We start from the raw sequence: 13,772 nt of genomic DNA, 5'->3' as shown, positions 1-13,772 counted from the left end.
TATATCCTGCAGATTATTACACCACTGACCTCTGCAGAGCATCGCTCCTCCACCTCCTGGCAGATACATAGTGATATATCCTGCAGACCATTACACCACTGACCTCTGCAGAGCATCGCTCCTCCATCTCCTGGCAGATACATAGTGATATATCCTGCAGACCATTACACCACTGAGCTCTGCAGAGCATCGCTCCTCCACCTCCTGGCAGATACACAGTGATATATCCTGCAGATTATTACACCACTGACCTCTCTGCAGAGCATCGCTCCTCCGCCTCCTGACAGATACACAGTGATATATCCTGCAGATTATTACACCACTGACCTCTCTGCAGAGCATCGCTCCTCCGCCTCCTGACAGATACACAGTGATATATCCTGCAGATTATTACACCACTGACCTCTCTGCAGAGCATCGCTCCTCCGCCTCCTGACAGATACATAGTGATATATCCTGCAGACCATTACACCACTGACCTCTCTGCAGAGCATCGCTCCTCCGCCTCCTGACAGATACATTGTGATATATCCTGCAGATTATTACACCACTGACCTCTCTGCAGAGCATCGCTCCTCCGCCTCCTGACATACATAGTGATATATCCTGCAGATTATTACACCACTGACCTCTCTGCAGAGCATCGCTCCTCCGCCTCCTGACAGATACATAGTGATATATCCTGCAGATTATTACACCACTGACCTCTCTGCAGAGCATCGCTCCTCTGCCTCCTGACAGATACATTGTGATATATCCTGCAGATTATTACACCACTGACCTCTCTGCAGAGCATCGCTCCTCTGCCTCCTGACAGATACATAGTGATATATCCTGCAGATTATTACACCACTGACCTCTCTGCAGAGCATCGCTCCTCCGCCTCCTGACAGATACATAGTGATATATCCTGCAGATTATTACACCACTGACCTCTCTGCAGAGCATCGCTCCTCCGCCTCCTGACAGATACATAGTGATATATCCTGCAGATTATTACACCACTGACCTCTCTGCAGAGCATCGCTCCTCTGCCTCCTGACAGATACATAGTGATATATCCTGCAGATTATTACACCACTGACCTCTCTGCAGAGCATCGCTCCTCCGCCTCCTGACAGATACATAGTGATATATCCTGCAGATTATTACACCACTGACCTCTCTGCAGAGCATCGCTCCTCCGCCTCCTGACAGATACATAGTGATATATCCTGCAGATTATTACACCACTGACCTCTCTGCAGAGCATCGCTCCTCTGCCTCCTGACAGATACATAGTGATATATCCTGCAGATTATTACACCACTGACCTCTCTGCAGAGCATCGCTCCTCCGCCTCCTGACATATCTGGAGATGTGAGGAGTCTGGGCTGAGGAGCTTGCACTCTGCTCCCCCTGGTATCAGTGATCCTCTCCTCCCTCCCCCAGGTGTGCTGCTCTGCACCTGAGACTGGGGGAGGGGCGGTATAAAGCAGGGGCTGGTGGGGACTCTGGCAGTCCTGTGCTCTGCTCTGCAGGTGAGGTGTGGGGGTCTTTGTGGGTTTCCTCGGCTGTTGGGGGTGATTGCAGTAGTTGCGCCTCCTGTGGCTGCTGTGATGGGTCACTGGGGGTGGTCTTGTGTGGGGCGGTTGGTGATATTTGGGAGAGAGTAACCTGCAGATTGATGTCAGTGCTCCCTCATGTTAGAAGAGCAGTGGGGGCACTGTGGGGATCTGGCCTGTGGGGTTGGGGGTGCTGTGTGATGCTGGGTTGGGGGTGCTGTGGGATGTTGGGGGACCTGGGGTTGCTGGGTTGGGGGTGTTGTAGGGTGGCCGGGTTGGGGGTGCTGTGGGGTGGCCGGGTTGGATGCGCTGTGTGGTGGCCTGGCTGGGGGTGCTGTGATGTTGGGGATGTTGTAGGCTGGCCGGGTTGGGGGTGCTGTGTGGTGGCTGGGTTGGGGGTGCTGTGGGATGTTGGGGGACCTGGGGTTGGGGTGTTGTAGGGTGGTTGGATGTGATGCTGGGGGTGCTGTGGGGTGGCCGGGTTGGATGCGCTGTGGGGTTGGGGGTGCTGTGTGGTGGCTGGGTTGGGGGTGCTGTGGGATGTTGGGGGACCTGGGGTTGGGGGTGTTGTAGGGTGGTTGGATGTGATGCTGGGGGTGCTGTGGGGTGGCCGGGTTGGATGCGCTGTGGGGTTGGGGGTGCTGTGTGGTGGCTGGGTTGGGGGTGCTGTGGGATGTTGGGGGACCTGGGGTTGCTGGGTTGGGGGTGTTGTAGGGTGGTTGGATGTGATGCTGGGGGTGCTGTGGGGTGGCCGGGTTGGATGTGCTGTGGGGTTGGGGGTGCTGTGTGGTGGCCGGGTTGGATGTGCTGTGGGGTTGGGGGTGCTGTGGGATGTTGGGGGACCTGGGGTTGCTGGGTTGGGGGTGTTGTAGGGTGGTTCGATGTGATGCTGGGGGTGCTGTGGGGTGGCCGGGTTGGATGCGCTGTGGGGTTGGGGGTGCTGTGGGATGTTGGGGGACCTGGGGTTGGATGTGTGGTGGCCTGGCTGGGGGTGCTGTGGGGTTGGGGGCGCTGTGTGGTGGCCTGGCTGGGGGTGATGTTGTGGGGTGGCCAGGTTGGGGGCACCGTGTGATTTGGGGGTGCTGTGTGGCAGCCGGGGTTTATGTGGGCCAGTTCTGACTCGTGTCCTTCTTTTGCAGCTCCGTCAGTCATGGCTTCCACTGGTCTCCAGCTCCTGGGCATGGCGCTTGCCCTGATCGGCTGGGTGGGCTCCATCATCACGTGTGCACTGCCCATGTGGAAGGTGACAGCGTTCATCGGTAACAACATCGTGGTGGCGCAGGTCATCTGGGAGGGTCTGTGGATGAACTGCATCGTGCAGAGCACCGGGCAAATGCAGTGCAAGGTGTACGACTCCATGCTGGCGCTGCCCCAGGACCTGCAGGCCGCCCGTGCGCTCACCGTCATCTGCATCCTGCTGGCGGTCCTGGCCATCCTCTTGGGTGTAGTGGGCGCTAAGTGCACCAACTGTGTGGAGGAGGAGAACACCAAGGCGCGGATCAGCATGGTGGCCGGGGTGGTCTTCCTGGTGGCCGGTGTCCTCATGTTGGTTCCTGTGTGTTGGTCGGCGAACAGCATCATCCGTGACTTCTACAACCCGCTGGTGGTGGAGGCGCAGAAGCGAGAGCTGGGCGCAGCGCTGTACATCGGTTGGGCGTCTGCTGCCCTCATGCTGTTGGGTGGGGGCCTCCTGTCCTGCTCCTGCCCAAAAAAGACTGAGGTGCCTTACATGGCCCGGTACACGGCGGCCCCGTCCCAACCCCGCAGCGACTACACCAGCAAGAACTACGTGTGAGGAGCGCAACCCTGCACCAGAGACTGTTTATAGGGGGGTCAGCGACATGGGGGTCCGCGTTTTTATACTGAGTTTGTGGTTTGTTTAATAAAATTATCTTTTCTAAATCTGTGGTGATCAAGTCCATTATGTGGTTGTGGGGGAGGGTGGTGGTCTGGCCTATTGCGTGGGGGAGGGTGAGTGGTGATCTCCTCCTCCTCCTCCTCCTCCTCCTCCTCCTCCTTAACTACTGGAAGTGGGTGGTGGTCTTATTCCTTACTGAGTGGGAGTGTGGAGGACTTATCCTATACTATGGGTGGTGGTCCCATTTCTTACTGGGGGGTTGTCAGTGCTCAAATTGTGGACAAATCTTGAGTTCTGTTTTCCAATCCTTCTGCACAATGCGTTTCTCGGTTTACAAGGCCCTTTATGAGGCGACCAGGACAGTAACTCACTGAAGCGTCAATGGCAAAAAGGCACCAAATGTCTGAGACCTCTGCCAGCGTTAAGAACCAGGAGGCACCCGTCCAGTACCGGCTCCATAACGTAGGAAGTTACCAGTTTTCTTCAAGGAGTAAAGATGTTCTCACTACTTTAGGAACCGTAAGGCCCTGGGGTTGGCGCATGGAGATGTGGTGGTGGGGCAAGGTATTGGGGTTGGCGCAGAGATGTGGTGGTGGGGCAAAGTCCTGGGGTTGGCGCAGGGAGATGTGGTGCGAGGTCCTGGGGTTGGCGCAGAGATGTTGTGGGATGGCGCAGGGAGATGTGGTGGGGCAAGGTCCTGGGGTTAGCACAGGGAGATGTGGTGGTGGGGCTAGGTCTTGTCGTGGGTTGGTGCAGGGAGATGTGCTGGTGGTGGGGCGAGGTCTTGGGGTTGGCACAGATGTGGTGGTGGGGCGAGGTCCCCAGGTTTGGCGCAGGTAGATGTGGTGATGCGAGGTCTTGGCGTTGGCACAGAGGTGGTGGTGGGGTGAGGTCGTGAGTTGGTGCAGAGATGTGGTGGTGGGGCGAGATAATGGGGTTGGTGCAGGGAGATGTGGTGGTGGTGGTGCGAGGTCTTGGGGTTGGCGCAGAGATGTGGTGGTGGGGCGAGGTCTTGGGGTTGGCGCAGGGAGATGTGATGGCGGGGCGAGGTCACGGGGTTGGGACGGAGGGGGGGCAGGTCCTGGGGTGACTGCCACGGGTGAAGGAAGGACTCTACTCAAGGGTCCTGTATCCATGGTGAAGTGATGCAAGCTTGCTGCTGTTCACATCTAGTGGTATCTCGTTGGGTTTCCGATCCCTCACATCAGTGATTATTTTTGTATCCTAGCACTGAGCTGCATTCTCCAGTGACATGCTGGAGCCCTGTCCACTTCATAGGATCATACAGCAGTATCATGGGGTGAGCGGTGGTCTCCTGATAATTGGGGGGGGGGGGGGGGGGTCTCAGGTGGACTGTAAATACTGGAATGAGTATAGGAGCTAGCTGCCTGGATAATCAGGATCAATGGGCCCCATCCCCAAATAACCCGACGCTCCCTGGACACTAAACTATCAAAGGAGCTAAAGGGTCCACAGAGGAAGCCCCTCCACTAACACACAGGCATGGTAATGACTACATATATTGTATACTACACCAGAGGAACTGTATACACTGCACAGTACCACTCCTCCTGTCCTGTTTATATACACTGCACAGTACCACTCCTCCTGTCCTGTGTATATACACTGCACAGTACCACTCCTCCTGTCCTGTGTATATACACTGCACAGTACCACTCCTCCTGTCCTGTGTATATACACTGCACAGTACCACTCCTCCTGTCCTGTGTAGATGCACTGCCCAGTACCACTCCTCCTGTGTAGATGCACTGCCCAGTACCACTCCTCCTGTCCTGTGTAGATGCACTGCCCAGTACCACTCCTCCTGTCCTGTGTAGATGCACTGCCCAGTACCACTCCTCCTGTCCTGTGTAGATGCACTGCCCAGTACCACTCCTCCTGTCCTGTGTAGATGCCCTGCCCAGTACCACTCCTCCTGTCCTGTGTAGATGCCCTGCCCAGTACCACTCCTCCTGTCCTGTGTAGATGCCCTGCCCAGTACCACTCCTCCTGTCCTGTGTAGATGCCCTGCCCAGTACCACTCCTCCTGTCCTGTGTAGATGCCCTGCCCAGTACCACTCCTCCTGTCCTGTGTAGATGCCCTGCCCAGTACCACTCCTCCTGTCCTGTGTAGATGCCCTGCCCAGTACCACTCCTCCTGTCCTGTGTAGATGCCCTGCCCAGTACCACTCCTCCTGTCCTGTGTAGATGCCCTGCCCAGTACCACTCCTCCTGTCCTGTAAATGTGGCACCCCAGGGGTCTGGTTCCCACAGTAATAGCAATATTACGTCTGTGAGCAGGTGGGAGGTTTCCTGGTCAGACATCCTAAGCATGCCACACCTCCTGCCCAGTCCTGGGAGGGGAAGAACTTCCCCTATATAAACCTGGGGCTGAGGCAGGGTTAGAGAGAAAGAGCAGAGAACACAGACAGAGACACAGTCTGGTCTGTAGTGGAGCAGCTATAGGGAAAGAAAGATCAGGAGCTCAGTGGGAGCAGTGCTAAAAGAGGTCAGGGCTGGAAGCTGCAGAGCTCGCCCTGATTGAAGAATTCTTACCGGACCCGGACTCCGAGGCTGTGGGGACTGAGCCATACCCCGCAGCAGAAACCGACCGGCAGGGGATTTCAGGTCCTCTGGCCAAGAAACCCGAAGGCACGGTCACACGCAAGGGACCAGCACCGCGACGTGGAGCGGAAGCTACCAAAAGGCCCCGAGTCACCGGCCATACGGGTGAGCACCACACGGTACACTCAGGGACGTGGGCTACTTTTACCAGCCTCTAGCAAGGTAGCCAGAAGAGTACGATTAGTTGGGGAGGCCTACAACTCCGCCTGGCCAGGGGAGATCCCATCTGCTCGCGGACTGACCAGGCCCCGATCGCTAGCCAGTACTCCGGGAGGGTCTACCTTTGCCACCAGTAAAGACCCTGAACTACACCGCACCGTCTGAGTGTTTCATCATCCACGTCCGCTGCCCTGAGGCCATACCCCTCCCGTTGGGGGTTATACCATCCCCGCTGCACAACCGTATCACCGGCCTCGGCGGTCTCATGACCGCATTCAACGGGTGGCGTAGTCGAACATTCTAACATCTACTGCTAAAGACTGCCACTCAGCTTGACTCCCTGGGCACGGACCGGGTCACCGCCACGAGACTACTACCCCTATCAGATCCGGCTCCGGGTAGGCTCCCGCGAGTGCAACGCTGCGCGACTCAGGCCCAGGGGCGCGTCAACTTTGGCGTAGTCGGCAGGATTTCGTGCCCGCAACCACCATGTACTGCGTGCCTGAAAAAGAGACTTTTAAACCTACCTGTGGTGAAGATTCCCGCCATCCGACGCCATCTTCTGCCTTCTTCCCGCCATCCGTGGAGTTTTCCCGCCGTTGGACGCCATCTTGAAGACGCCGCGCGGGAAGAAGAGGGGCGTGGACTCCAAAAAGCCCGCGAGAACTGAAGCCCCGCCTCACGTCCGGACGTTGCGTAAGGTCCTGGAAGGAGCCCAGCAGACGCCGACGTCACAGGAGCGCGACGGAAGGTCCTCGACCCTGACGATCCACTGCGGAGCCGCGGCCTACGGAAGAGGATCATCGCAAGGTAGGCCACGGTCCACTAGGGGGGAGGAAGATGTCGGATACGGAGGAGAGCTTCACTGCCGCAGCCACCGCCAGCGCCACCGCTGCTGCGGTCATGCCTTTCACGATGCCCTATATCCCGCGGGCAGCCTGGCTACCCCAGTACTCAGTGGAATCACATACCCTGAATGACTTTAGAGAAAAGCTGGATAGCCTCTTCCAGGTGTACCCCCTCACAGAAGAGCAAAAAGTGAGCATCCTGGTGGCCCAACTAACCGGGGCAGTCCAAAGGGAGGTAAAGTCCTGGCCACCTGGGAGGAGGACTGTCGCAGGGATATTAACCCGGCTGAAGGACACCTTTGATACCCGCACCTCAGCTGAGATTAAGCTTAGATTCTACGGGTGCAAACAGCGAGCACATGAGAGTATAAGAGACTATGCTTTAAACCTACAAGAGGCCCTGAGAGCCATTAAGCAGACCGACCCTGACGGCGTGGGAAACGAGGACAGGCTGTTGACCGAACAATTTATAGAGGGACTATATTGCAATGCCCACCGAACCCAGTTACGGGCAATGGCCTTACAGGATCCTCATCTGGACTTTGCACAGTTCAAGGACAGAGCCATCCGGGTGCTCCGAGAACCGGCACCGGGTGGCGTTGTGACCCACAGGCGCCCTACTACCGCTTACCACCAGGAGGCGGCGCCCTTGTCGGCAGGGCCTGTGGGGGCTGATGCGCAGGCTTTGAACAATGACCCGGCTCCAGACCTGCACCATCAGGTCCAAGAGCTAGCTAGAAGCGTAGCTGCGCTAACCCGAACTGTGCAGTCGTTACAGGTTTCTGCTCCAGGGAAGATCCAGCTGGCATCCGGACCGGAGGACATCCCGTGGCGTCGACCAAGGAGGACCCCACCGGCCAGAGGAAGACCCAGCGACCGATACAACGAGGACGGACAACCCATCTGCCGCCGCTGCAATCAACCCGGACATATGGCAAGGTACTGTCCTTTAAACTGGCACAACCTGGGGTAGAGGGCCAACCCCCAGGAATAAGATCACCAGGCCCATCGAACTGGCGTGACAAATATGTGGGAGGACGTCCAGTCTTGCCTGTGGTACTGGATGGCATTCCTATGAGTGCCCTACTTGACACCGGGTCACAGGTCACCACCATCCCGTACGTGCTCTTTAAGCAGTACTGGAATGACTCGGATATACCCCGCTAACCAGACGACGACTTGAGTATCATCGCCAGCAATGGTCAACCCGTGCCACAGATCGGATTCAAAGAGGTGACCATTAAAATCGGTAGAGTCGAACTGGCAGCACAGGGACTGATCATTGTAGACATTGACAAGCGCGAGAGTCACCCAAAGATAACTCTAGGAACTAATGTGATTGAAAATTGTCTTGCAGAGGTGATTTTCATTTTACAGCAGGTTGCCAAGAACGCCAGCTCCGGCCAGCAGCGAGTGCTCCAAAAAGAGATCCGGGCACTGATGCGACGGCAACAGGTGGAACTCTCCGGTGGTGAGATTGGAAGCGTGAGAATGTGTGACCCTTTCCCTATTGCCATGCCCCCAAAAAGTGAAATGATGATTTGGTGCCGGGCAGCTATTGGTCTAAGAGGTAGAGACTACCAAGCAATGGTAGAACCCGTCTACTCAGACAGTAGGCCCACCATTTTGACAGCACGGGGGGTGGTTGATGTACGCCATGGGAGGGTGCCCGTTCGCATAATAAACATCGGGAAGAGAGAAGTACACCTGCCCCGGTATGCCACGCTAGCTAAATTGTTCACCATAAACCAGAATTCTGTACAGTCCGTGGAACCCTTGCCTCCATCTCAACCAGAGGAAGGTAACGGCTCTAAGAAAACAATAGAGGACTGGTGTCAGCAACTACATTTGGGTACTGACTCCACTCCCTCACACCAGAAACAGGGAGTCTATCGGGTGGTTCAAGAGTACGAGAGAGTGTTTAGTAAACACCCGTTAGACTTCGGGCGAGTAAAGGGGGTAGAACACCACATCCCCACGGGAGACCATCCTCCCATAAAGGAGAGATACCGACCCGTACCCCCTGCACACTACCAACACGCCAAGGGGATGCTTAGAGACATGAAGGAGGCTGGGGTAATCAGGGATAGCTGTAGCCCCTGGGCAGCTCCACTAGTCTTGGTTAAAAAGAAAGACAACACTATGAGAATGTGTGTAGATTACCGGAAAATCAACCGTATCACACACAAAGATGCGTACCCCTTACCAAGGATAGAGGAGTCTTTGGCTGCTTTAAAATCTGCTAACTTCTTCTCTACTTTGGATCTCACTAGCGGGTACTGGCAGGTTCCTGTAGCAGAGGCAGACCGGGAGAAGACCGCATTCACCACCCCGATGGGACTTAGCGAGTTTACCTGCATGCCGTTCGGACTCTGCAACGCACCAGGAACCTTCCAACGGTTGATGGAATGCTGTCTGGGACACCGAAACTTCGAGACGGTCCTGTTATACCTGGAAGATGTCATCGTCTACTCCAAGACCTACGAGGACCACCTGAAACACCTGGCAGAAGTGTTCGAAGCCCTGGCAAACTACGGCCTAAAGGTGAAACCCTCCAAGTGTCACCTCCTGAAACCAAAGGTGCAGTACCTGGGACACGTGGTGAGTGCTGACGGAGTGGCTCCCGACCCTGATAAGATCACCGCAATTAAGGAATGGCCAAGCCCCTCCAGCGTAAAGGAAGTGCGGCAGTTCCTTGGGTTGGTAGGCTACTACCGAAGATTCATTCCCGGTTTCACCAAAAAGGCAGCTCCTATGCAGGACCTCCTGATAGGCCAGTCCAGGAAGGCCAAGAACCAGAAGCCGCCCTTCAGATGGGAGAAGCTGGAAGAAGAGTCCTTCCGCCAGCTGAAGATGGCCCTCACGGGGGATGAAATCCTGGCGTACCCGGATTACAGCCAGCCCTTTATCCTCTACACCGACGCAAGTAACATCGGGCTAGGAGCCGTACTGTCCCAGATCCAGCAGGGGAAAGAACGAGTAATTGCTTACGCCAGCCGAAAACTGCGACCCACCGAAAGAAACCCTGAGAATTACAGCTCATTCAAGTTAGAATTCCTGGCAGTGGTGTGGGCAGTCACCGAACGCTTTAAGCACTACCTCGCCTCTTCCCGGTTCACCGTGTACACGGATAACAACCCGTTGACACACCTGGACACAGCAAGACTCGGTGCCCTGGAGCAGAGATGGATGGCCCGCCTGTCCAACTTTGAGTTCACAATCAAATACCAGGCAGGACGCTCCAATACCAACGCGGATGCCTTGTCCAGAATGCCAAACCTACCGGACGTGGGGGAAGATCCAGAAGAACTGGAAGAGGTTGAACTTCCCGCGTTCCACCGGCATGGGACTATCCAGTATTCCCACCGGGTAAGGAGTAAGCAATCCGCTACGTTCAACCCCTTACCTCATTACAACTGGGCGGAAACGCAAGACAGTGACCCCGCCGTCCAACTGGTGAAGGAGATGCTGACTCAGCCAGATGCCCGCCTTGACCCAGACGCTCCGGAGGAGGCCAAGCAACTGTGGATTGAGAAGAGTCGACTGTTCCTTTACAAGGGGAAGTTGTGCCGCAGAATGGTTAACTCCCGGACGCATGAACTGATCGGGCAAGTAGTGGTGCCAAGAAGAGACGCGGCTATGGTACTGGAGGCATACCACGACGGAGCTGGGCACTTCGGATGGAAGAAGCTGAAGTTCCTGCTGCGTGGGCAGTTCCACTGGGTAGGCATGAGGGGAACCATCGAGAGGTGGTGCAGAGACTGTGGACCGTGCCACCTAAGAAGGAAGGACCGTGCCAGCCAGAAGACTCCCTTGCAGCCCATCATCACCCGACAGCCACTGGAACTGGTAGCCCTGGACCATGTGAAACTGGCTCCAAGCAGATCTGGGTATGTCTACGCCCTCACAATCGTAGATCATTACTCCCGGTTCCTGGTGGTGGTCCCGGTCAAGGACTTAACGGCTCAAACAGCAGCTAGAGCCTTCCAGCAGCACTTCTGCCGTCCACACGGATACCCGGAGCAGGTGCTGACGGACCAGGGACCTGCCTTTGAAGCGGAAGTCTTCCAGGAGTTCTGTACTCTGTATGGCTGCCGGAAGATAAGAACAACACCCTATCATCCGCAAACCAATGGGCTCTGCGAGAAAATGAACCAGGTGGTGATAGATCTTCTGAAAACATTGCCCCTGGAGGAACGCAGTCTGTGGCCTGAGAAACTGCCTGATCTGGTGGACCTATACAACCACATCCCGGTAGGTTCTACCAACTGTACCCCGGCTTACCTAATGAGAGCAAGACCTGGTAAGCTTCCTGTTGATCTGGAGATGGGAGTCCTGACACCCGAGGACACTTCACCAGAAGCAGACTGGGACACAGAAAGGCAGCAGCAGTACCGGAAAGTACAGGAGAGCGTGGAGCGAAGTCTCTGTCAAGCTAGAGAAAGACAGGAGAAGACTTACAACCAGTATGCTCCCGCTGTTCCCCTGGTACCTGGAGAGCAGGTCTTGAAGAGGAAGAGACGCCTCCACAAGTTGGACGACCAGTGGGAGAAGGACCCGTACACCGTACTGCCCTCAAGCCATGAGAACCCGAAAGTCTGCATAATCAGTAAGGACGGAGGAGAAACCACAGCCATTGTATCCCGAGATCACCTGAAGAAGTGTCCCGAACAGCTACGAAGCCCTGAAGAAGAACAAGAAGACCCTCGACCCGCAGAGGAAAGGGAAGATATGGTTAGTACTGTGCTCGGAGACTTCCCTCGGTCTTGGACTCAAGTCAATGGCGCAGTTGTGGTACCCGTCCTCACCTTCCTCCAACCAGCATCTCAAGTACCTACGGAGAAACAGGTAGAGCTGGAAGAGCAGCCGGTCCAGGAGGCAGAAGACCCCACACAAGCAGACCAGGAGGATCAACCCTCTGCTTATAGTGAGCCTGCCGTACCCCTAGTGAGACAAAGAGCCGGTAGACAGCTGCCCAGTTTATCTTTGACAGCTCCTACACCCCGTAGCTCAGGACCAGTCAGTCAGCTCCGTAGGTCCACTAGAGCCACTAGAGGCCAGTTACCCGTACGTTGGAGGATCTAAGTGTTTAGACTGTTTATTTGTATTTACCTGTTTTCTGTTACCTGTAAATAATTGTGTATTTTTAGTTATTTTATAGGTGTCGTTTATGGATTATCCGGAATCCTTTGTACATATGTTGGAGCGTAACCCAGGAAAGGACTAAAGACTGTTAAGGACTCGGGGTAGGACAGACCCCTACCTGGTTACGGCTCCCTGTCTCTTGGTGAAATGGACACCTTTGTTTTCTTCAAAGACTGCACCCGGTTGCGGACATGCCGTGACCATCTTAATGTGTTTTTCTTTATTGTACTGTTTCTGTTTTTACTTGTTATGTTTTACAAAAATATGTTTAGTCCCGGAGTACTAAATTTCACTAGGGGGGAATGTGGCACCCCAGGGGTCTGGTTCCCACAGTAATAGCAATATTACGTCTGTGAGCAGGTGGGAGGTTTTCTGGTCAGACATCCTATGCATGCCACACCTCCTGCCCAGTCCTGGGAGGGGAAGAACTTCCCCTATATAAAGCTGGGGCTGAGGCAGGGTTAGTGAGTAGAGAGAGAGCAGAGAACCCAGACAGAGACACAGTCTGGTCTGTAGTGGAGCAGCTATAGGGAAAGAAAGATCAGGAGCTCTGTGGGAGCTGTGCTAAAAGAGGTCAGGGCTGGAAGCTGTAGAGCTCGCCCTGATTGAAGAATTCTTACCGGACCCGGAGTCCGAGGCTGTGGGGACTGAGCCATACCCCGCAGCAGAAACCGCCCGGCAGGGGATTTCAGGTCCTCTGGCCAAGAAACCCGAAGGCACGGTCACACGCAAGGGACCAGCACCGCGACGTGGAGCGGAAGCTACCAAAAGGCCCCGAGTCACCGGCCATACGGGTGAGCACCACACGGTACACTCAGGGACGTGGGCTACTTTTACCAGCCTCTAGCAAGGTAGCCAGAAGAGTACGATTAGTTGGGGAGGCCTACAACTCCGCCTGGCCAGGGGAGATCCCATCTGCTCGCGGACTGACCAGGCCCCGATCGCTAGCCAGTACTCCGGGAGGGTCTACCTTTGCCACCAGTAAAGACCCTGAACTACACCGCACCGTCTCTGAGTGTTTCATCATCCACGTCCGCTGCCCTGAGGCCATACCCCTCCCGTTGGGGGTTATACCATCCCCGCTGCACAACCGTATCACCGGCCTCAGCGGTCTGCCCTGCAGCGGCGGTCTCATGACCGCATTCAACGGGTGGCGTAGTCGAACATTCTAACATCTACTGCTAAAGACTGCCACTCAGCTTGACTCCCTGGGCACGGACCGGGTCACCGCCACGAGACTACTACCCCTATCAGATCCGGCTCCGGGTAGGCTCCCGCGAGCGCAACGCTGCGCGACTCAGGCCCAGGGGCGCGTCATATACACTGCCCAGTACCACTCCTCCTGTGTAGATGCACTGCCCAGTACCACTCCTCCTGTCCTGTGTAGATGCACTGCCCAGTACCACTCCTCCTGTCCTGTGTAGATGCACTGCCCAGTACCACTCCTCCTGTCCTGTGTAGATGCACTGCCCAGTACCACTCCTCCTGTCCTGTGTAGATGCACTACCCAGTACCACTCCTCCTGTCCTGTGTAGATGCACTGCCCAGTACCATTCCTCCTGTGTAGATGCACTGCACAGTATCACTCCTCCT

At 55.7% G+C, this 13,772-nt stretch overlaps 1 protein-coding gene across 1 annotated transcript; it reads left to right on the top strand.

Annotated features, from left to right (window-relative positions):
• Positions 1-2,694: 2,694 nt before the first annotated feature.
• On the top strand, positions 2,695-3,339 carry LOC141161284 (claudin-4-like). The gene has a single exon (XM_073646087.1). The coding sequence runs from the start codon at positions 2,695-2,697 to the stop codon at positions 3,337-3,339; it is 645 nt and encodes a 214-aa protein (XP_073502188.1).
• The last annotated feature ends 10,433 nt before the right edge of the window (positions 3,340-13,772 follow it).

Source organism: Phyllobates terribilis, unplaced genomic scaffold (genome assembly GCF_046119375.1).
Source record: "Phyllobates terribilis strain yellow unplaced genomic scaffold, ASM4611937v1 Scaffold_9__5_contigs__length_417890890, whole genome shotgun sequence".
Taxonomy (NCBI): domain Eukaryota; kingdom Metazoa; phylum Chordata; class Amphibia; order Anura; family Dendrobatidae; genus Phyllobates; species Phyllobates terribilis.
Note: the sequence above shows the minus strand (reverse complement) of the source record. Positions and strands in the feature narration are given on the sequence as shown.

What these genes read in the sequence shown, in the direction of transcription:
- LOC141161284 (XM_073646087.1), top strand. Translation starts at nt 2,695, where the DNA reads ATGGCTTCCACTGGTCTCCAGCTCCTGGGCATGGCGCTTGCCCTGATC.